The following is a 24,138-nucleotide window of genomic DNA, read 5'->3' on the forward strand; positions in this document are numbered from 1 at the left end:
TATATCCACACAAATTGGTGAACGTAATAGAATTGAATAAGTAGTTATAACTTTCATAAAGAATTGTACAAAACTATCAATAAACGTTGAATAAGTTAAGGTGAGTAATGAAATAACTAAAAGCTCAAGTTAGGAAATTCACGTAATACAGAATGTTAAAAGAAGTGAGACAAGTATCGATTATAGCTAATAGATTATGTCAAAAATACTCACATAAGAGGGTGCTGGAGTCTACGAGACTAGTCTCACTTGCACCATGATGATAATATAAGACTTACATTCATATTCATCAAGCAAAGAAAGGGATGACCAGTCAACCGTAGAGTTAAGTAAACCTCATAACTAGAAGCAAGCATCCATAATGTTTTAGTCAAATCTAAGAGATAATAAAGTAAAATAGATCTGAGCTTAGCACCGATAGACTAGCGATGAGCTTGTGCCAGCACATGTAAGCCTCATGATACAAGATCACCACCCAGGTGGACAAGGTTCTTTGGGTGTCTCCTAGTCTTCGAACTATGTTTTCCAGCATAGGGGTACTAGCTAGTGGATGCCTCCACCTAATAATGCTAGGCAGTTTGATTTCACTTTGGCCGGTGATTCATGTTTAACTCACATGATCTATGTCGGTTAAATCTAAGGAAAGTATTCAGTTCACTTCAGCCGTGAACTCTCTTTTCGGTGTGGGGAAGACACTGACTTGTTTTCACTTTAGTCGGTAAACCCCATTTTTCGATGTGGGGTAGACCCTGGACTTGGTTCACCTTACCGGCTGAACCACCTTTTTTTGTTGTGGGGGAGACACTGATTTCATGTTAGCTCACATGATTTACTTCCATTAATGCTAAAGAATTCTTTAAAGAATGTAAGAAAGAATGAAAGTTACATGTTCACAATGAAAAACAGATCAAAGAAGTAGAAATATAAGTTTTAAGTGAGCTAAGTAAGTAAGATCTTAAGAATGTCAATCACTAGCGATTGATCAGAATGAAGTCATAACAAGTTAGTGGTTTATGACAATATTGGAATATGAATATATTCCTCAAAGATTCATATATTAGTGTAACAATCAATTAATGGGAATAGCCAATAAAGATTGTCTTATAAATACAATCATGCCTAATTTAATAAGAATGGAAAATATAACTTGTAAGTGAGGTAGCCAAATCATTTCCTTAGTCGTTTGGATTACTTACTCGATTCATTGTAGGTATGGGACTACAATGAACCATTGCACTTGTAAGTAAAACATAATATCAAAGGAGATCATTGAACTACACAACAGAAGAAGAAGAATACCAAAAATTAAACTAAGGCTTGATGGAAGTGCTCTCGGCCTAAGGGAGAAAATTTCTAAGGTTTTGTTTATGTTGTTCTAAAATTATGTTCATGATTCCAAGGTATTATGTTCATATAGAAAATGAGTTGTATGCCTTATTGCATGAGAACATGTCATATTCAAGGTATGAAACAAAAATAACGATTTAAGAAAGTAAAGTTACTTGACTTTCCAGAAACGACATGTTTCTTTAGGAAGAGGTTTCCTTGATCATCCATAGTCCTTATGTGTTTATGTGCATACAACCAAACTTAGTACAAGTGTGTACTAAACATATATATTATTACTATTTTATAGGTGCGGGTTCTATACAAGATTGAAGATTAGACGAATTAATTTGGATTAGCGATCTCCAGACTTTGGTAGGTCCTCTTGAGTTCGAGGATTCTACACTTTATTATCCTAGATTTAGTACAATATACATAGCTTGTGGATATAGTCCCTAGCGTTTAATTTCAAACATTTGTTCAAGAGTTTGTAATAAGGCCGATTGGCAAACTATAATTATTATTATGATTCTCTATATCGATTGTTCAAATTTTAATAGATGGTTGCTTCAGTTTGAGCTTATTAGAATATCACTCTTATGCAGTATCATATGAAATATATGTACACTTCATTAAGTATTAAAAAGTTCTAAATTTTCTACAAATTTAACTGTATGATTGTGATGAAATCTAAGAAGAGGTTTGTCTGCGACCTCTAAGAGGTTAACGACGCTAGTTGCATTCGAATTCCAGAATCCGGGTGTGATAAACTTGGTATTAGAGCATGAGGTCAAATTACCTAGGAACTAATGCTCAACACAACCAGGTTGTGTAGTTTCTAATTTATGGTTGTGAAGTTCACCACAATCATGACTTAGAGACTTTGTGATGTTAGGAATTTTCCTTTCGTGTTGTCTAGAGCTTTAACAGTATGTGTCATGTAGTGTCTAACTTCCTTCTTGTGTATACGTGTAGAAAATGAACACAAGAAGAAACGCAAGCAGAAGAGTTGAAGAAGCAGCTGTTGGAGGCAACCAAGATACTCCTCAAGCCCAGCTACTGAAGTACAAGTGCCCGCCAACCCAGTTGTGACGACGGATGGAGAAGTAAGGGCGACACTACTTCAGATGGCCCAAGCCATCACTTTGCAGGCACAGGACATCACGACCCAAGCCACTAGAGAGGGTGCTCCCTTGGAGAACCCGCATTCTAGCACCATGGCTAGTAGACTTAGGGATTTTACCAGAATGAATCCTCTAGTTTACTACGGGTCCAAGACTAATGAGGATCCCCAAGAGTTTGAGGATGAGTTTTACAAGATTCTTTGTGCTATCGGTGTTAGTGAAGAGGAAAAGGCTGAGTTGGCTGCATACAAACTCAAAGATGTGACTCAATTGTGGAACAACATGTGGTGAAATGGTTGAGCACCAAGTCCCCATCACTTAGGACGTTCTCAAGACTGCATTCATAGAGAGGTTATTTTCCAGAGAACAAAGAGAGGCTAAGGTTGAGGAATTCATCAACTTACAATAGGGAGGTATGTCAGTCAGAGAAAAATCTTTGAAGTTTGTAAAGCTTTCAAAATATGCTTCTTCTCTGGTGTCCAATAGCAGGGATGAGATTAAAAGGTTTATGATTGGTGTAGAGGATTTAGAAGAGGAATGCCGGGAAGCGATGTTGCATGATAACAAGGACATTGGTAGGTTGATTCTTCATGCACAACAGGTTGAGGAGAGTCGTTAGAGGAATTGAAGCCGAGAGAGCAAGAAATCTACACCCTTAGATCACTCCAGTTCGAGCAATGGTAAGAATTTGTTAGAAGTTAGGGATAGGCCCAAGTTCAAGAAGGTGCAAAAACACTTAGGTAATCCTAATCCTTCGAAGAACACTAATTCTAAGAAGGTCAATGATTAATATGGCCAGCGTGACCGAAAGATGTGTGTTAAGTGTGGCCGTGTGCATGTTAGGTTTAAATGGATGCTACAGGTGCGGTAATAGTGGGCACGTGATAAGGGACTTCCCAAATGCAAAGAATCAGGCCAAGGCAGATACTGAGCCTCAGCGTAATCCCACTGCTTCAGCCGAACCTCCCAAGAGAAATCGGTTCTATGCATTGAATGGAAAAGAGGAACAAGAGAAGTCTGCAGATATGGTTACTGGTTACTCTCTTGTCTTTTCCTTTCCTCTTTATGCATTATTAGATCCATGATCTACCTTGTCTTTCGTTACTCCTTTAGTAGTTAGTGAATTTGACTTGCTTCCTTAGATCTTTGATGAACCATTTCTAGTTAGTACTCCCATAGGAGACAATGTTAGGGCAAAAATAGTATATAGAGATTGCCCAATAACTATTCTCAATAAAGTTACTCACGCTAATCTAATAGAATTAACCATGCTTTATTTTGATATAATCTTGGGTATGGATTGGCTTCATAAAGGCTATGCTACCATAGATTGTCGAAACAGGGTAGTAAGTTTTTAGTTTCCAAATGAGTTATAGTTAAAATGGGAGGGGCGTGGTTCAAATCCAATAGGCCAAATAGTTTCAATCTTTAAGCCAATAAGATGTTATTAAGGGATACTTATGCCAAGCTATATATTGATGAGATTGTGAGGTGCATGGGATTCCTTTATCTATCATTTCAGATAGGGGAGCCCAATTCACTTCTCATTTTTGGAGATCTTTTCAAAAGAGTTTTGGTATGCAAGTAAAGCTCAGCACTGTTTTTCACCCTCAAATGGATGGGCAAGTAGAACTTACCATTCAGACCCTTGAAGACATGTTCAGAGAATGTGTTATTGAGTTCAAGGGTAGTTGGGACGATCACTTGCCACTAATTGAGTTTTCTTATAATAATAGCTACCATCCAGTATTGGGATGACACCTTTTGATGGATTGTATGGTAGGAGATGTAGGTCCCTAGTTGAATAGTTTGAAGTGGGATAAACTGCCATCCTTGACCCCGAGATCATACATGAGGATTTGGAAAATATGAGAATGATAAGGGCTAGATTGGATACTGCTTAGAGTCGTCAAAAATCATATGTTGATAACTGAAAGAGGGATCTTGAATTCAAAGTAGGTGATCAAGTATGCTTAAAGATATCACTCATGAAGGGGTGATGAGGTTTGGAAAGAAATGGAAGTTGAGTCCGAGGTATATAGGTCCTTATGAGATCTTACAACTAGTAAGAAATGTTGCTTATGAACTAAAGTTATTGAATGACTTGGATTCTATTCATCCAGTGTTTCAGGTTTCAAATGATTAGGAAGTGTCTAGGCGATCCAGTGTCCATTCTACCTGTCGAGGGGTTAGGGGTTAATGATAACCTTTCTTATGAAGAGATTCCCATTGCAATTTTAAATCATCAAGTCAAGTGACTGAGGAAAAAGGATGTTCCTACCGTAAAGGTGTAATGGAGGAACCACTTTGTTGAGGGAGCAACATGGGTTGCCGAAGATGATATGAGATCCCGTTACCTTCACTTATTCAGTTCTTGAGTTTAGACATACTCTTCCTTAGTCCGATTTTCTTAATAAGACTCTAAAATTTAGTGCATTAGGAGATTTGGGTGTTCTAAGTCCATAACTGTGTGTTTTATACTTTCAGTATAAGAGTTTATGCTGGCAGTCATGTTGCTATTTTTGTATAGCGTTTGCGTGATTTATGTGTTGCATGAGTGTGATGTGCATTAAGTTAAAGTAAGATTGAGAAGGAAGTTCCTCAATCTCAGATATAAAGCTTCAAATAAGATTAGGGTAATGTGCATCATCAAGAATAAGTGATGAATCAGATATTCACAAAGAGTAAAGTTTAAAGTATGTTAGCGTGTTTTTTTCCCAAAATACCCTCTTTGATTCAAATGATGTATAGTGTCATTCCCGAACGAATGTTCCTAGGGGGGGGGGGATAATGTAACATTCCAGAAAATGTACATGACTAGTGAAGAGCCTAGTAAACATTTAAGAATGCGTATTGGGGTACATAGGCATCCCAATGGCTAATATTGAGAAATATTGGGCATATTATACAATATTGGCTTAAGGGTGTTAGCCAATTTCTATGTATACAAAAGTATTTAAAATATAATCCAAGCTTGTTTAAGAATTGTACCTCCAATGAGGACCCTAATATAAAATTATTGATTCTCAACTTAACACATTATGTACTAGACATCTAAGTGTCAAGCCTAGGTACCATAGCACATGACCACTTAAAATGATCATGTAGATTAAGCAGTGCCCAAGGATATAATGAGGATCCTTGGGACAATAAGTAAACATTCCAAATGAACCTTCTAGAATAGTTAGTTAGGAAAGTACACGCAAGACATGTTCAAGCATATGTGCAAGCACATGTGCGAACGGCCAAGAGACAAACTAACTTATTCGGTTAGAGCGGTTGGGTACAGGCGTGCGTCTGGGTCAGCCCATCGTTTGGGTCAGCCCATGTGGGTACAAGCTCCCTAACCGATCACAGACTCTAACTAACTGAACTAGATAACTAACTAACCTAGGACAAACAAAAAATAACTAACTAAGGGACCCGACAACCTAAGACGTAACCGGGTGACATTAATACAAGAAACTAAATAAGAAACATCCTAGTACCTAACTTAGGATGGTCCAAAGGGCTGTTTATGTTCCTAAAAACTTAGCGGTACTTTAGTAATTACCCTAGGTTACTTAATTAATCATTTAAATTGGTCAAAACCTAAATCACTAAGCAATTTATAAATTTCAGTTAAGTCAAGTGTTCTTCTAATTCTAGTCAATATAAGAGGGGCATTCTTGTAATTAGCTAATTTAGTTATTTTAGTTAAGTGTTATAGACTATGTTGAATAATTTAACATTCAGTTCCTAAATATTTACAAGTTATTCATCATAAACCCTAAGACCGAAAAGCAGTGAGAAAACGTAAGAAACCCTAGGAGAATTCAAGTAAGTTCTTTAAAGTTTTCGTGCAAAGTGCAAAATGTTCTTCGTAGATTTAATTCTATGGTAACTTATGGGTTTTCTCTCCTTGAATTCTTTATCCAAGAGGCTTTTCTAACTTTTAGAAATCAAGAATATCGAAACTAGGGTTGTTCCTAATGAATCGCATGTTCATCTCCCTAGTTCTCCTGATTTCCGATTCTTGTAATTTGAATGATGTAAATTTCCATCATGTTGTTTGTATGTGGTGTTAACTGATTATTATGTGTATATTTCCATGATTATGATGTCGAATGAAACCTACATATTTGATCCGCATACTTAGGGTGTTATCTACATGAATGTTAAATGTTATCATGCCTACTTGTGTTTGAGAAGATGAAATTGCTAAAAGTTGTTCGTTGAATTGTTTCATAGGCTAATCAAAGGTTAAAAGTTGGATTGTTTAATATGAAGATTATTATAATGTATTTATGAAGAATTGGCATGGCTAGTGATAATATTATGACAAGTATCTAGTGAAATTGTGATTTATGCCAACAAATTGGCTAGCAAAACTATGTCGAATCATATTAGTTATAAATCATGTAATGTCATACCAATCTCCACATCAATTAACTCATAACATAGGGTATGCCAATCAATGGTACAATTCCCAACACACTCTATCCATACAAACTTGTGAATGTAATAGCATTGAATAAGTAGTTATAACTTTCATAGAGAATTTTACAAAACTACCAATAAACGTTGAACACGTTAAGGTGAGTAATGAAATGACTAAAACCTAGGAAATTTTCATAATATATATTGTTAAAAGATGTGAGACAAGTCTCAATTACACTTAATCGATTAAGTCAAAAATACTCACATAAGAGGGTGCTGGAGTCTGTGAGACAAGTCTCACTCGCTCCATGATTATAATGTAAGACTTTAGTTCATATTCTTCAAGAAAAGAACGGGATGACTAGTCATCCATAGAGTTAAGTAAATCTCATAACTAGAAGCAGCCTTCCATAATGTTTGAGTCAACTTTAAGAGATAATAAAGTAAAATAGATCTGAGCTTAGCACCAATAGAATAACAATGAGCTTGTGCAGGCACATCTAAGCCGCATGAGACGAGATCACCATCCAGGTGGACCAGGTTCTCCGTGTGTCTCCTAGTCTTTAAGCTATGTTTGCCAGCATAGGGGAAGTAGCTAGTGGCTGCCTCCACATAAAAATGCTAGGCATTTCATTTTCACTTTGACCGGTGATTCCACATCTTTTTGGTATGTGGAAGACACCATATTTAATGTTTAGGTCACATGATCTATGTTGGTTAAAGCTCAAGAAAGTATTCATTTCACTTCAGCCATGAACCCCTCTTTTAGACTTGGGAAAGACATTAACTTGGTTTCACTTTATTCGGTGAACCCCCCCTTTCAGTGTGGGGTAGACACTGGACTTGGTTCACCTTAACCGGTGAACCACCTCTGTGGGGGAGACGCTGGATGACATCTTATCTCAAATGATATATTTCTGTTAATGTTAAAGAATTCTTTATAGAAGGTAAGAAATAATGAAAATAACATGTTTGCAATGAACAACAGATCAAAGAAGTAGAAACATAAGTTCAAAGTGAGCTAAGTAAGTAAGAGCTTAAGATTGTCAGTCACCAACGTTTGATAAGAATGAAGTCTTAACAGGGTAGTGGTTTATGCCAATATTGGAGTATTAATATCTGCCTCAAAGATTCATATATTAGGTTAACAACCAATTAATGTATATAGCCAATAAAAATTGTCTTATAAATACATTCATGCGCAATTTAATAAGAATGGAAAATAAATTGTAAGTGAGGTAGCAAATCATTTCCTTAGTCTTTTGGATTACTTACAAGATTCATTGTAGGTATGGGACTACAATGAATCATTTCACTTGTAAGTAAAACATAATATCAAAGGAGATCATTGAACTACACAACAACAAGAAGAAAAAGACTAAAAAATAATCTAAGGCTGGAGGGAAGAGCTCTCGGCCTAAGGTTGCAATTTTTTTAAGTTATGTTTAAGTTGTTCTCAAATTATGTTCATGATTCCAAGGTCTTATGTTCATATAGAAAATGAGTTGTATTCCTTAATTGCATGATAACATGCCATATTCATAGCATGAATCAGAAATAACGATTTAAGAAAGTAAAGTGAACTTAACTTTTAAGAAATGACATGTTGCTTTAGGAAGAGCTTTCCTTGATCATGCATCGTCATTATGTGTTTATGTGCATACACCCATACTTAGTACAAGTGTGTTCTAACCCCATGTATTATTACTATTTTTATATGTGAAGGTTCTAGAGAAGATATAAGATTCGACAAAGAAGTTTGGATTAGCGATCTCTAGATTTGGTAGGTCCTCTTGAGTTCGAGGATGCTACACTTTATTATTATACCTTTAGTACAATAGACATAGTTTGTAAATATAGTCCCTAGCATTTAATTTCAAACATTTGTTCAAGAGTTTGTAATAAGGCCGATTGGCAAACTATTATTATTATTATGATTCTCTGTTATGATTGTTCAATCTTTAATAGATGGTTGCTTTAATTTGAGCTTATTAGAATATCACTCGTATGCAGTATCATATGAAGTGTATTTACACTTCATTAAGTATTAAAAAGTTTTAAAGTTTCTTCAAATTTAACTGTATGATTGTGATGAAAGCTAAGAAGAGGCCTGTCTGCGACCTCGTAAAGATTAATGACGCCGGTTGCATTCGGATTCCAGAATATGGGTGTGATACTTCCCACTTCCAAGTAGGAATTTGGATCTCTTGTAGTAAGACACCTGACTTTTGATGTTCGACCTTTACTTGTTGGCAATTTGGACACTTACCAACAAACTCCACTATCCCTCTTCGAATCTTCCCACCAATATATTTCCCTTAGGTCATGGTACATTTTTGTCGAACCCAGATGAATTAAGTAGTGGGACCTATGGGTTTCTTCTAGGATCCGGTCCCTCAACCCATCTAGATCGGGAACACACAATCTCCCTTGGTACCTTAGAACACCGTCCTCTTTTAGGAGAATGACTCATTAAACTTGCCGAGAACCGATTCTTTCAACTCTATTAATGGTTTATTGAGGTGTTGTTTGGACTTCACCTCAACCACTAGAGATGACTAAGAGTTATGACGGACTATAGCACCCCTATTTGGAGAACCTTCCAACCTCAACCCAACCTAGCCAACCTATGAACTTCCCTTACTAGGTCCTTATTGGTTTTGTCAATGTGGTATACACTACCCATAGTCATATGACTTAGGGCATCCGCCACAACATTCGCCTTGCCGGAGTGATAGAGGATGCTCATATCATAATCTTTCAACAACTCTAACCACCTTGTTTGTTGGATATTCAACTCCTTTTGGGTAAATACATATTGGAGACACTTATGGTTGGTAAAGACATCAACATGAACCCCATACTAGTAGTGCCTCCAAATTTTCAAAGCAAACACTATGGCCCCTAACTCAAGGTCATGAGTGGGATAGTTTCTCTAATGTACCTTAAGTTTCCTAGAGGCATAGGCTATCAATTTACCGTGTTGCATATGAAAAAACCCTAAGCCCACTCGGATGCGTTACAATACAGAACAAAACCCTTTGTACCCTCCGGTAAAGTCAACACCGGAGCGGAAGTAAGCCTATCGTTCAACAATCGGAAACTTTTCTCACACGCCTCCGACCACACATATTTCGTACTATTTTGGGTCAAAGTAGTCAAAGGAGACGCAATGGATGCAAATGCATCCACGAACCTCTGATAATAACCCGCTAAACCCAAGAAAATCCTAATCGGTTTGATTCAATGTGTAGGACAATTCTTCACCGCCTCTGTTTTCCTTGTCTCTACCATAGCTCCATCACTAGAGATGATGTGACTAAGAAATTTCACCGACCTCAACCAAAACTCACACTTGATATATTTGGCAAACAATTGATGTTCTTTAAGGGTTTGCAATTCCACCCTCAATTGACCCATGTTATCGCACTCATTCTTTGAATATACCAAGATGTCATAAATGAAGACAATGACAAATGAATCTAAGTAATTTTGAAACACTCTATTCATTATATCTATAAATGCCGAAGCATTAGTGAGATTGAAAGACATAACCAAGAACTCATGATGCCCATACCTAGTTTGAAAGACCATCTTTGGTACATCCTCACCTCTACCCTAAGTTGGTGATACCCCAATCTCAAGTCAATTTTTGAAAAGTAAATCGCCCCTTGGAGTTGATCAAAAAAGTCGTCAATCCGAGATATAGGGTACTTATTCTTAATGGTGACCTTGTTGAATTGGCAGTACTCAATACACATTCTCAAGGACCCTTTTTTCTTCTTTACGAACAAAACCGGAGCACCCCATGGAGAAATACTAGGACTTATTAAACCCTTATCTAGTAAATCTTTCAGTGTAGCCTTCAACTACTTTAATTCAGTTGGAGACATCCTATAAATAGAAATTGATATGGGATTCGTATTTGGTAGCAAATCGATACCAAAGTCAATTTCCCATTCGGGAGGAATATCAGAAAGTTCATTAAGAAAGACCTTCGGAAACTCACTCACTACGGGGACCGACTCAATGGGATGAATTTTAGAGTCTAGGTCTTGGACTATGACAATGTGATATAGACAACCCTTTAAGATCATTTTACATGATTTTAGACAAGATATAATACGACCTCTAGCAATAGAATCCCCCCCTTCCACTGTACTATGAGTTCATTTCAAAAGTTAAAGCTCACCACCCTTGTCCTACAATCAATGGAGGTAAAACTTGCATGCAACCAATCCATACCCAATATAACATCAAAATCAAGCATATAGAGTTCTACTAGATCAACATAAGAAACTCTATTGGGCAACATTATTGGATAATTTTAATACACCCTTTTTGCAACAACTGACTCACCCACATGAGTAGACACTATAAAAGGTTCATGCAAATTACCGGGTAAAATATCATACTTTTTGTCTACTAGAGGAGTACCAATGGACAAAGTAGCGTCAGGATAAAGTAAGGCATAAACATTAATATAGAAGACTTTCAACATATCGGTCACCACATTGGAAAAGTCTCTTGCTCACCCATAGAGCGGAGAGCATAAAACTGGTTCTTCTTTGGTGCCTCATTAGAACCACTTACTTGAGCTTGACAACTACCTTTGTCTAGACTCTTCAAGTTTGGACAATCTCTTATATTGTGACCACTCTTGCCATAGTAAAAGCAATTATCTGTCCCCTTAAGGCAATCACCATAGTTCTTCTTGCCACACTTTTCACAAGTTGGCTTCTCGGTTCGTGAATTAGTACCTTTTCCCTTCTAGAATTTAGCATTATACACCCTATCACCACTAGCTTTTGGAACTTGGAAGGGACTTGACTTGAAACCCGCTTCTTAAATCTAGGGTTGTCTTGTATTTCAAGCCTATTATTTGAAGAAACTCCATCAAATAATCTTGCTCTCTTAGCATCTCTACTCTTTTGCTTATCCCTTGCCTACTATACCATTCTTGCATGCACCATAACACGGAAAATGTTCATGTTGTCATGTATCATTGCCAAATGGTACTCCTTTTGTAAGTCCTCCAATACCCCGTTACAAAATGACTCATTTGATCTCTAGGATCGAAAACCAAGAAAGGGGCATATTTGGACAATTTAGTGAATTCCAAGGAGTATTCATGACCACTCCTTCCCTCCTTGGAGAAGGTTGATCAACTCCACCACTTTTTACTCCCTCATCTCCCTAGGAAAGAACCTATCTAGAAAAGCCATCTTAAATATTTCCCAAGTCAACGAACAACCCCTCAATGGCCTATTATCCCTCCATTTCACATACCACTCTTGTGACACGTCCTTGAGTTGATATGTGGCCAACTCGGCCTTCTCACTTGTGGACAACCCCATCACCAGAAGTATTTTAGTGACTTCATCCCTAAATTCTTGGGGGTATTTATCAACCTTAGACCTATAGAAAATCGGAGGGTTCATCCTAGTTAACTCTCTTAGACGGGAAGCCACAATAGTGACTTGTTGTTTAGGACGGGGAACAAGCTCCCGGTTGGCTTGGGCCATCATAGCTTTGGCTTGGACGCTGGAGACTTTAGCCAATTGAATGAGGGAAGCCCTTATATCTCCATCCGTCAAGGGTGGAGGATTGACCAAAGCTTGGTCAACATTAGCATATTTTTTAAGAGGAGGAACTTGCTCACCATAGGGAGGACCTCACCCATTGTGTATTTCCTCTAAAAGTATTTGAGCTACATTCCTTAGAGTGTTGATGCTTCCTATAAGAAAAACAATAGGATTAGATGCAAATTCACACCATAAGTATACTGTAATGGCACGATATAGGATTTCCAAGAAAGAGAGCGATTCCTAGTCATCACATAGATTCCTATTCATAAGTGTGGCGCGCTTCACAATTATGAATACAAACCTACATAGACGTTTTAGAGAGAGAGAGACATAACTCAACGATATTCAATTTCATGCTCTAATACTAAGTTTGTCACATCCGGGTTTACCCCCTAGACGTAACCGTCGTCGTCGTCCTTTTTAAGGACTTAGACTAGCCTCTAAGTCTCATGTCATTACATTTATTGGTTGAAAATGCAAAAAAATTTAAAACTTTTCATTACATCTAGTTGGAGGTTTACATAGACCTATACATACATATAATATAGTCATATCGAGTATACATAGACCCTTCATATATGAAGGTTTCATAGCCTTCTACTTTTATTTCACATCTATATAGATAAAATAGAAAGATAGTCTCAAAGGTTGTCTCATCTCATACCATCTAAATGATTATCACAACATGGGAAAAGACCTACACCAAATGTAAAGAAGCAACTATAGGCTTATACAAGTCGTACATAATGAAAGTGGAATGAACATAAAAGTCTTAGAAAACAAAGAAAATTCGTCGGCAAGATATTGGCATGCCCTTGGTAAGTTAGGACCTACCCACTTAGATGATAGAGAATATCTAAGCCTTTTTCAAGTCGTCCGAAATGAGCCTTCAACGACCGGAACCTAAACTTCTTGGGAAAAGGGAAGAAAATAGGGTTAGTACTCCACATGTACTAAGTATGAAACCTTATGCACATATAAAAACAAAACATGCTAAAAAGGTACATTTAGTCAAAACATGCCATTTTACTCTTTTAAAAGCCTCATGCATAATCAAGCAAGTCATATCAACCAACCAAACATGTTTAGTAACTCAAACACGTAATAAGAATTCCAACATACCGGGGAACCATGATTTACTACAACCCTATCATCAAGGAATAACATTACAATAATGAATATGAGTCAATCATATCATAATAAGCAAGATAACTACTCATGAATCCTTACCAATTCAAAAAGATAATAACCAAGATAAGTCCTATAACCTTACTCAACCAAGTAGCCTCAACAAGAAACAATAACCAATGTCCAACTTCACATAATATAACATTTAGATATACATTGCATCTTATGTTAACATTATAACCCAATGCATATTCATAAGTGAACTAACCAACGTATAGTATCAACAATGTGCAAGTTCATCATGTACATATCATATATAATCATAACATAAACATATATAAGAACATCCTCCTAAGACTCCTCTCAAAGCAAACTAGTGCAATGCTTGGGTTGAGTCCCATACTCCAACCTAGACTAAGCTAGACCCCTTAGATTATCCAAGTTAGATTTCAAGTCCTTTAATTCATTTAACCTTTTGTAAACATCTTGCCCTACATCAAAAGAAGGCGTACTACTTGCCAAGGTAGTACCAAAACATGAAACATAGAAACTACTTCGATCCACTAGCTAGTATTCCGATAAAGGCAACATAGTTCATGAACTAGGAGATATAGTTGGGACCCTCTTTATACGCCATGCATTATAGTCTCCACTCTAAAGAGTAATGAAGTTTTCCTACCTTCCCTATGTGGGAAGGGACACTCCTAAATCTTTTTCACTCGGTTCTAGCTAGAGTCCCCTTTTGAAATGTCTTTAAGACTTTAATTATCAATCATAGCTTAGTTTAAATTATAGGGTCTACCCCCTATATAATCATCATCATCAATAGTTAAAATAGAATAGCTAAAATAGAAGATAGAGTATCCTTGCGATGTTACATGGCAAATGAGACTTCAAGAAGTCTCATCTAAGCCTCTCGTATCATTCATTGCATAATAAGCATAACTAAAATAATGTAAAAATTTAAAACTTTCTTCACACACGAAGAACTGTTTCATAAACAATACGTGAAAGGAAGACTTTCATTTAAAACATTAGAACTAAACAACATCTCATTGAACCATCTAGAGTTTAGAGTTTACAACATTTGGGACTAATCCCATACAAGACATAAAATAAAGACTTAATACATAAAGGAACATGTGGCTATTATCTTCAAATCGATGAAGACTCACCAATACTTCCTCTTCAACCCTTATAAACCTATCCATCCTTAATGGTTCATCAAGATTCCATTTCCCTACACTTTAATAAAAAATTAATAGAAGGAGTTAGCACATTAGATGTACTAAGTATGAAATCCATGCAAAAACCATGAAAAAGGGGCATTTAATAATAAGCATGCTTTACATTAATTTAGAATAAAACATCATACTATAATCATAAAAACAACATTTAACAACTTGGAAACACATAAGAAATCATTTAGGAAAAAAGTCACATTTTTAGCAAACATTACAGTGAAGTCTCTTCACTACACAATGAACTCAATTCACTAGTACAGTGAAGTTCCTTCACTTCACTTTAAAACCCCTTTAGCATGTAATATTCTCACTCAAAGTTATCCTAAGATTCACTTAAGTCACAGAATGAGAGACCGCCCATACATACACTCTAGATGTGACTTAACGACCCTCAAGATTACTTATAATGAGACACATATAGACTTAAGAGATATCAACATAAAAATATGATATTTTCCTACTAAGGTGACTCTAAGGTTCACTTGAGTGAGTTTTGAAGTGACCGCCCATACAATTTTTTACACACACACACTTAAAAGATCCTATAGACTCCCTAAGATAGAGTCATTCTCATTTAACACATTAGCATACAGGTGATATGGAATTCTCCTTCCAAATGCTATCAAAAGACTTACGTAAGTAAATCAAGAAGATAACGTCCATAGTGACCTCTTTGATATTACCTAAATAATCCTTAAGATTACCTAAGGCTTAGATCTTGTACACATAATCAACTAACTTCACTAACTAGAGTTATTCTTAAGACTTATCTAGGTAAGATAAGAAGTGACCATTCCTATGCCCCCCTTCACACCTTAACTAGACAATCCTTAATTACTCTAGAAAAGTACTACCTCATTTTAGCATACTTCATTAACTTGAGTCATTATATTCATTAGTTCATAAAGAGACATTAATCACATAAAGGACATTCAAGTAATGGTCTTATACAAGACCTAGGGACTCCAAATAACATCTTCAAAGCCTATTGTGCAATGTATAGATAGCGTCCGATACCACCACCTAAACTTCATAGAACTTTTCAAATGATAATAGGTAGTTATCCCACATGATGAGAATAGGAATTAACCGACATAGACTATGTTAGCAACTAGTGGAATCTAGAGTTCTAACCTACTTCGATGAGGGTTTTCTACTTGCCAAGGGTAGAACTAGGACACATACCATGTAGGCACATGGTTAAGGACTATGAAGGACTTTTATGTACACTAGTATCATTCTCAAGTAGAGGTACATCGTACTCCAGTCTCATCTCAAGTAGAGCTCCTTCCCATAACATAATCACTCGGTGCTAGCCTTCGTTCTCATAGATTATTTCACATTAAGGTTCATATCAATGGGTCCCATATCTAGTTCATGACCGAATTACATTCAACCAATAAAAGCAAGGTCCACTAGGGCATATCTCACTATGGCGACAAGAAGCTCATCACGACATTCCAAAGGTATGATATGATGTCGTTTCATCCAATCAACCATAAGTCCATTACTCATGACACTCCTTTATCCGAGCCCGGGACTCATCCTGATCTCTAGTAAAGCGCCACTTGGCACGCTCTTGTTGGGGAGGTGGTGGCACTGTGGCAATGGAGAACAAGTCAGCCAACATTGTGTCCTCAGCGGGCTCTGCTGAAGGGGCCTCAGACTCCGGCACCCAAGCCTCTAGTATAGTATCTAGGTCCGCTCTAAGACTCTTCACAGCAGCCTAGAGAGCCGTCATATCCACTATACGGGCTGGTCGGGCAAGAACCCGCAGCTTAAAAATGTCCAAGCGCTGGTGGACCTCCATGACCTTCCGCTAAGTGTGCTAGGACATGTTCCTCTCTAAGCACTCCTCTGCCTCAGCAATAGACGTTTGCATCCAAGGATGGATGTGGTGCAGAAGTGTGGCCATTTAGGCCTTAAGTTTCTGGACCCTAGCAATAAGGATCTGAGTAACAGATGGAGTCGAGCAGGAGGAGCTTGGAGCGATGCTACCACCCAGGATAGACTCGACCGGAGTGGTGTCGGTAGGATCAGCTACAGCCGGGTTAGCCGCTTGGTCTTGCTCTACAGTTGTCGCTAGGTTCTCACCAAGCGGATGCATTTTCGGACGGAGCCCTTTGTGGGGAGCCAACTCATTGCATCATCCTAAATGAGGCCAATATCTACTTGCGATATGGGGTCTTTAGCACATAAATGTGCCACACGGGAAATGCTGCTAACCTGCACAAAGAAAAACCATGCACGGGAAGGGGTAAGTAATAGTGGCCTTGAAGGCCCTCTTGTGCATCACCGCTTGTAGTAGCTTTGTGAAGTCTACCTCAAAAAACCCAATAAACTCATTTGGAAAATGTTAGAGCCAAAACTACAACGAAAGATCTTAACGTCAGAAAACTTGCTAATTCAAACTAGTTGACGTCCCTATGTTTTGTGATGGTTTAGAAGTGCCAAATAGAGTTCAAAACTTGTAAAAAGTGACCTTGGGTAGGTATTATTAAGTACAAAGGGTCCAATCATCTGGTAACTACACTCAAGGACCACCCAAATGGTCCTTGGTGAGGACCTAATCTTGGGTGAGCAGGTTGCCTAGCAACATGCAAATTCGCGGAATTGGAAGAACAAGTGTGCGACGCGCGGTCCTTACAAGGTGTACTACCTAAAGATATTAGAGGCATCTTCGGGATGCAAATCAGACACGCACCTCACTGCCTGGACCCAAAAGAACAGAAAAATAATGGGAATTGGCCCAGCGACGCATAACCACTTCCCTGAAATGTTAAAATCATATTTTTGGTAATTTAACTTCATAAAAAGACCCATTTAAGGGGAGTTTTGTTTTGGATAATTCATAGGAAGACTGTATATGGATATTATTTAAATTTTAGACCACTTTTACACGGTTCAAATCAGATCAAATATGTCTTCTCTCGTCTCTCTAAAGAACGCTCTCTTTTCCAAACTCCATTGATGAACAAGAAGTTCTTAAGGAATAAGACGAAGACTCCAAGATTTCAAATCAAATTTCATGGATAATTATTTTATAAGGTATGTTTTTTTCAATCTTAGGATTCCTTTCCCCAAGATGTCCTTTCAAGATGGTTTCAAGAAATTCAAATTCTTGGATTTTTACTCTACAAAATGGGTTTTCTTCCTAACTTTAGATTTATGAATTTCGATGATAAATAATGGTTTTCTATGGTTTAATCAACATAAAATTTTGAGTATTTGATAAGTAACATTTGAATATCGTGTGATGCATGATCTTTCTCTAAATAACTTTCTTGATTCTGTTGTAGTTACTACTTTATAATATGTAAACATTGGGATTGGAACTAAGACTTGAATGAACTCGTAAATGACCCCTTCCCTTGTCTTACATTACAGATTGGTCTTGTGTATGATTTTAAGAGTATTTCTTGGTTATGCTATTCAATATTTCACGATGTTATGGTTGTGAATGTTGTAAGTTGAACGTAAATTCTTAAATAAGGAACTTGGAAGCGAGAGGTATGTCTTCTATAGTCGTGATTACTCTACAATGGTATGTTAGCCTATAAATCATGTTATGGAATTATGTATGATGTTTCTACATGTATATGTTTGGCTTTGAACATGTTAATTGTAAGATCATGAAAAGAATAAGATAATGCAAGTTATGATATTCTTTTGTATTAGTTACACAAGATGATTATGGTTTGTTAATCTCACACATGAAGGGCTGCAATGAAAAGAAATTATCATCTAATCCTAAAGAGATCATGATCATGTTTATAAAAAGAGTTAAATTTCAATTACATATGATAAGTTTATGATAAAGTACAACTTAAATATTATTCAAGAAAATGACTTAAGTTATGCGCCGATGGAATAGATGTGAGAGGTGTCCCTTCCCTACTTGGAAGTTAGGTTCACATTGACTCTCATAAGATAGAGGCTGTATAATGTGGAACAATAGGTCTCTAATATCCTAGTTCATTAACAATGTTGCCACCACAAGATGCTAGTTTGTGGATCCACCTAGAAAGCTATTCATGTTTTGTTCAACTTTGGCGAGTAGACCACCTTTTCTCGGTCTAGGGTTTTATGACACCGAATTATATGCTTAGATCACATGGTTTATGTAGGTTAAGGAAAATGTTCCCTCATGTAAAATGAAAGAAAAAGTAAATGAACATTGATAAGGGTGACTTAAGGAGTGTACTTAGTGTAGGTATAGGGGTATGGGACTTTATATATACATTGCACAAGTTGACTCTAAGGGAAATCCTAGGACATTGTTCTTATGTAATATGATAAAATGAAAGGTATGATGCTTATAATAGATGATGTTATTCTTATAAAATGTTTGTTATGTTGATAAACATGTTATTGGACTATATTGCTATATAAGATGATGAATACCATGTTACTGGTCATATGAATCAATGTTTTACTTATTGTCTCCTATCTTATCTACTTGGTTGTGTGGGTTTATGGGGCTTCACATGACAATTGCACTTGTAGATTAGGGATGTGATCATTGATAAGTGTTTGTATGTTATTTTTATATGATCTATGGATTATGAAATGTTAAAATGACTATTGATAATATATTATTGATTATGACCATGCTTTAAGTTTATGGAATACATAACTTGTACATGTTCTATGATATGTGCATTGAAGTGATTCATGTGACTTAGCATGTTTTCCAAAAAAATTATAAATGATCCTTTTTCATACATGTCCTCATATCTTATGTGCACATACTCATACTTAGTACATGTGGCGTACTAACTCCATAACTTTATATTAATACAAATGTTGGGTATGGCTATTGAAGATTATGAAGGTCAATTAAAGAAGGTTTGAACTCTTTCTCAAAGTGTTGGTAGGTCCTTATGTTCGGGGATCTATCTTTCTATTATTCTTGCTTACAAAGACTTCAGTAGATTTTAAGCATACTTGTATTTCCATATATGTTCTCTGGATTCTTTTGCACACTTCACACAAATATGTAATAAATTTAATATTTTCGCAAATTTTGACTGATGATATGTTATGAGGAACACTAAGAGGCTTGCCTGAGTCCCCTGAGAGGACGGTGACGCTTGTCGCACCTAGGTGTACTCTCTGGGTGTGACAAGCTTGGTATTAGAGCATGAGGCTAAATATTCTTCGGATCAATGTCTCAGTAAACTATGTTACATAGTGTCTTATTCATGGTTGTGAAGCGAGCCACAGTAATTGACGAGAGGCTATGTGATGACTAGGAAACTTATCTTTTCCTCATACTCCTATGTCGTGCCTTTGGAGTTTTGAAACTATATATCTTTTAGCATATAATACCTTTCTTGTTGTTGTAGGCAATGAACACAAGAATAAAAGGTGTGAGGAGAGTAGGGATGAGATTGCGAATGCGGGAGCTACTCCCCAAGGAAATCAAAATTCTCCTTAAGTGAAAGCTACTGTGAATGACCAAGTTCCGTTCAGTTGTTCGGCAATGATGGATGGTGAATTGAGGGAAAACCTATTTCAAATGGCCCAAGCCATTACAACCCAAGCTTATCCCATTACGACACAAGCTAATAGGAGGTTGTTACTCGAGAAAACCAAAATGCTAGAAATATGGCTAGCCATTTGAGGTATTTTACGAGGATAAATCATCCCATGTTCTTAGGATAAAAATTTGATGGAGACCCCCACAATTTTCTTGATGATATCTACAAAAAAAGTTTTTTTTTACGGGGGTGAGTACTACTTAAAAAGCTGAGCTTGCTGCTTACCAACTCAAGGACGTGTCTAAGACATGGTACAATCAGGGCAAGGATAGTAGGGATTTAGAAGGTGGTACCATGACTTGGGAGATCTTCAGAAAGGCATTTCCTGATAGATTCTTCCCAAAGGAGCAAAGGGATGCTAAGATAGAGGAGTTCATTAACCTTAATCAATGAGGCATGAGTGTCAAGCAATACTCCTTAAAGTTCATTAAGCTTTCCAAATATGCTTCCTCTTAGGTTTTGAATGGTAGGGATGAGATGAGCCATTTTGTAACTGGCGTGTCCGAAGAGTTTGAAGAAGAATATCGTGAATCCATGCTTTATGCAATATGGATCTTTCTAGGCTGATGATTCATGCTCAACAGGTTGAAGATAGTCATCTAATGTAGATGAATAGGGAAGCTAAGAAGACAAGGTCTTTTCAAAGTAGTTCTTTTAAGAGTAGGCTTGATATGCAAGATAAGCCTAAGTTCAAGAAGAGGTTCTCAAATCAGGTTCCTTCTAATTTCTCCAAGAATCAAAATGATAAAGGTTCCTAAACCTCAAATGGGGATAAATGTTGATCCACCAAAAGAAAGACCAACTTGTGGTATGTGTGGTAAGAAACATATGGGTGAATGTCTTTTTGTGACTAAGAGTTACTATGGTTGTGGAAAAGGTGGCCATATGGTGAAGGATTGTCCTGATGTGAGAAATCAAATTAAGGGGAATATCCAAACTCAACAAAGAGGTCCTAATTCTGAAGGTCCAAAAAGGAATTGTTTCTATGCATTCAAGTCTAAGGGTGAATAAGAGAACTCCTCCAACGTTATGACAGGTATGTTACAAGTTTTCTCTGTTAATGTTTATGCATTGCTTGATCTAGGTGCTACACTTTCTTTTGTTACACCTTTGGTAACTAGGAAGTTTGATGTATTCCCTGATGTTATTGAGTGAACCCTTTTCTGTTAGTAACCAAATGCGTTACTCTATTGTTTCAAAAAGAGCCTATAGGAAATGTCTTGTAGTATTGCCTAATAGAGATATTCTTGTTGATTTGGTAGAATTTGACATGTTTGATTTTGATATCATATTGGGTATGGATTGGCTTTATGCGTGCTTTGCTTCAATCAATTGTAGAAAAAGGGTAGTGAAGTTTCAATTCCCTAATGAACCTATCCTAGAGTGGAAGGGGGAACGTTCTACGCAAAGAGGTCAAATTATTTCTTGTTTGAACGTTTGTAAGATAATAGACAAGGGTGTTCTATATCATTTAGTGAGGTTTAAGGATTTAGAATGTGAAACTCCTTCTATTGAGTCAATCCCCGTAGAGAGGCATAACCAAGAGGTTTATCCTAATGACCTTCCGGCGTTAGTCCCAAATGGGATATTGAATTTTGCATTGACTTATTACCGGTTACAAACCCCATTTCAATTCCTACCTATAAGATGGATCCTGCTGAATTGAAAGAGTTGAATATCCAACTCAAAGATTTAATAGACAAGGGTTTCATTTAACCTAGTATCTCTCCATGGGGTCCTCCGGTCTTGTTTGTTAAGAAGAAGGATGAGTCTCTTACAATGTGCATTTATTATCACCAACTTAATAAGGTCACCATATAGAACATGTATCCTCTCCCTCGAATTGATGATCTATTTGATCAACTCCAAGGTGCTAGCTACTTTTCACAGATTGACATATGTTCGGGATATTACTAACTTAGGGTGAGAGGTGAATATATTTACAAAACAACTTTCCGAACAAGATATGGTCAAAATTAATTTCTAGTTATGTCTTTTGGGTTAACGAATTCCCCGCTGTCGTTTATGGACATAATGAATAGATTTTCCCGAGATTACCTTGACTCATTTGTGATTATGTGCATTGATAATACTTTGATATAATCCAAGAATGAAAATGAACATGAGAGTCAGTTGAGGTTGACCCTGCAAGTCCTCAAAAAATATCAGCTTTATGCAAAATTTAGTAAGTGCAAATTTTTATTGAGGTCAGTGGCTTTTCTTGTCCATATTATCTCTGGTGATGGTGTAGAGGTTAATTTGAAGAAGACGGATGCGGTCAGAAATTGGCCTTTGAATCCCATATACATAACAAGTTTCTTCGGTCTAGCTGGGTATTATAGAAGGTTTGTTGATGGATTTTCGTCCATTGCTTCTCCTTTGAAAGCTTTGACCCAAAAGAAGGTGAAGTTTAAGTGTTCGGAAGCTTGTGAAAAAAATTTTCAAGTATTAAAAGATAATCTTACCACCGCTCCGGTATTGACCTTAGTGGAACGTAATGAAGGCTTTGAGTGTATTGTTATTCTTCCAGAGTGGGCTCGTGATTTAACCTCATGGAACATGGAAGGTGATAACATATTCTTCAAGGCAACTCAAATTTTGTGAGAAGAATTATCCAACGAATGATCTTAAGTTAGCTGTTGTAGTTTCTCTATCACGACCCAGATTCTTATATCTGAATCACGACTAGAATTTTTAACCTTTCAGAGGTCGTAGACAAACCTCTTCTTACCTTTCATCACAATCATATAGTTAAATTTGCGGAAAATATAAAAGTTTTAAAACATAGTGAAGTATACAAAGAATTCAAATGATGATTACATAGAATAATATTCTAATGAGCTCAAAGACTAAATAACCATCCATAACCATCCATAATTTATGTAACAAGTGGAATGGAAATATCAATATATAACATAATAGTTTACCAAAACGGCCTTCATACAGTGCTTTGAATAAAACATCTGGAAAGAAATGTTAGGGAGAACATCCACTAGCTATATCGAAAATACTAGGCTAGAAAGATAAATGTAGCATTCTAGAACACAGGTGGACCTACCAAAGTCTGGAGATCACTAATCCAAAAAGATTAGACGAGTCTTCAACATTAACTCTAACCTGCACCCATAAAGATAATAATAGTATAAGGTTAGTATAGACTTGAACTAAGTATGGGTGTATGCGCACATACACATAAGGACTATGCTTGATCAAGGAAAGCTCTTCCTATTACAACATGCCATTTCTAGAATGTGACATCACTAGACTTTCCTAATTCGTTATTTGTGAATTTTGGTATTAATATGACGTATTTTAATGCATTAAAATAACACAACTCATTTAATATATGAATACAAGACCTTAGAATCATGAACATAATTTTAGAACAACTCGAGCGAAATTTTTTCATTTTGATACCCTAAACTCGAGAACTCCTCTTTTTGTACTTAGTTTATTTTTAGTCTTTTTATTCTTCTTGTTGTGTAGTTCAATGATATCCCCTAAGAGTATGTTTTACTTACAAGTGCAATGATTCATTGTTGTACCATACCTACAATGAATAAACTAAGTAATCCGAAGGACTAAAGAAATGATTTAACTACTTATTGGGCATGAAATCTTATTAAGTCAATATTTATTGGTTATTTATATTATGTGATTCTTTACATAATATAAGAAATCATTATAAGTCAATCTCATTTGGATATGATCATGTGCATACTATAATAAGTCATTAAAAAATAATCTTATTTGGCTTTGCTCAATT

The 24,138-nt window shown here is 36.6% G+C and overlaps 1 protein-coding gene across 1 annotated transcript; it reads left to right on the forward strand.

Annotated features, from left to right (window-relative positions):
• Positions 1 to 2,453: 2,453 nt before the first annotated feature.
• Positions 2,454 to 3,535, forward strand: LOC101261807 (uncharacterized). The gene is made up of 3 exons (XM_004237254.1): positions 2,454 to 2,737; positions 2,940 to 3,025; positions 3,294 to 3,535. The coding sequence occupies exons 1-3, from the start codon at positions 2,454 to 2,456 to the stop codon at positions 3,533 to 3,535; spliced, it is 612 nt and encodes a 203-aa protein (XP_004237302.1).
• The last annotated feature ends 20,603 nt before the right edge of the window (positions 3,536 to 24,138 follow it).

Source organism: Solanum lycopersicum, chromosome 4, assembly GCF_036512215.1.
Source record: "Solanum lycopersicum chromosome 4, SLM_r2.1".
In the NCBI taxonomy this organism is placed as follows: domain Eukaryota; kingdom Viridiplantae; phylum Streptophyta; class Magnoliopsida; order Solanales; family Solanaceae; genus Solanum; species Solanum lycopersicum.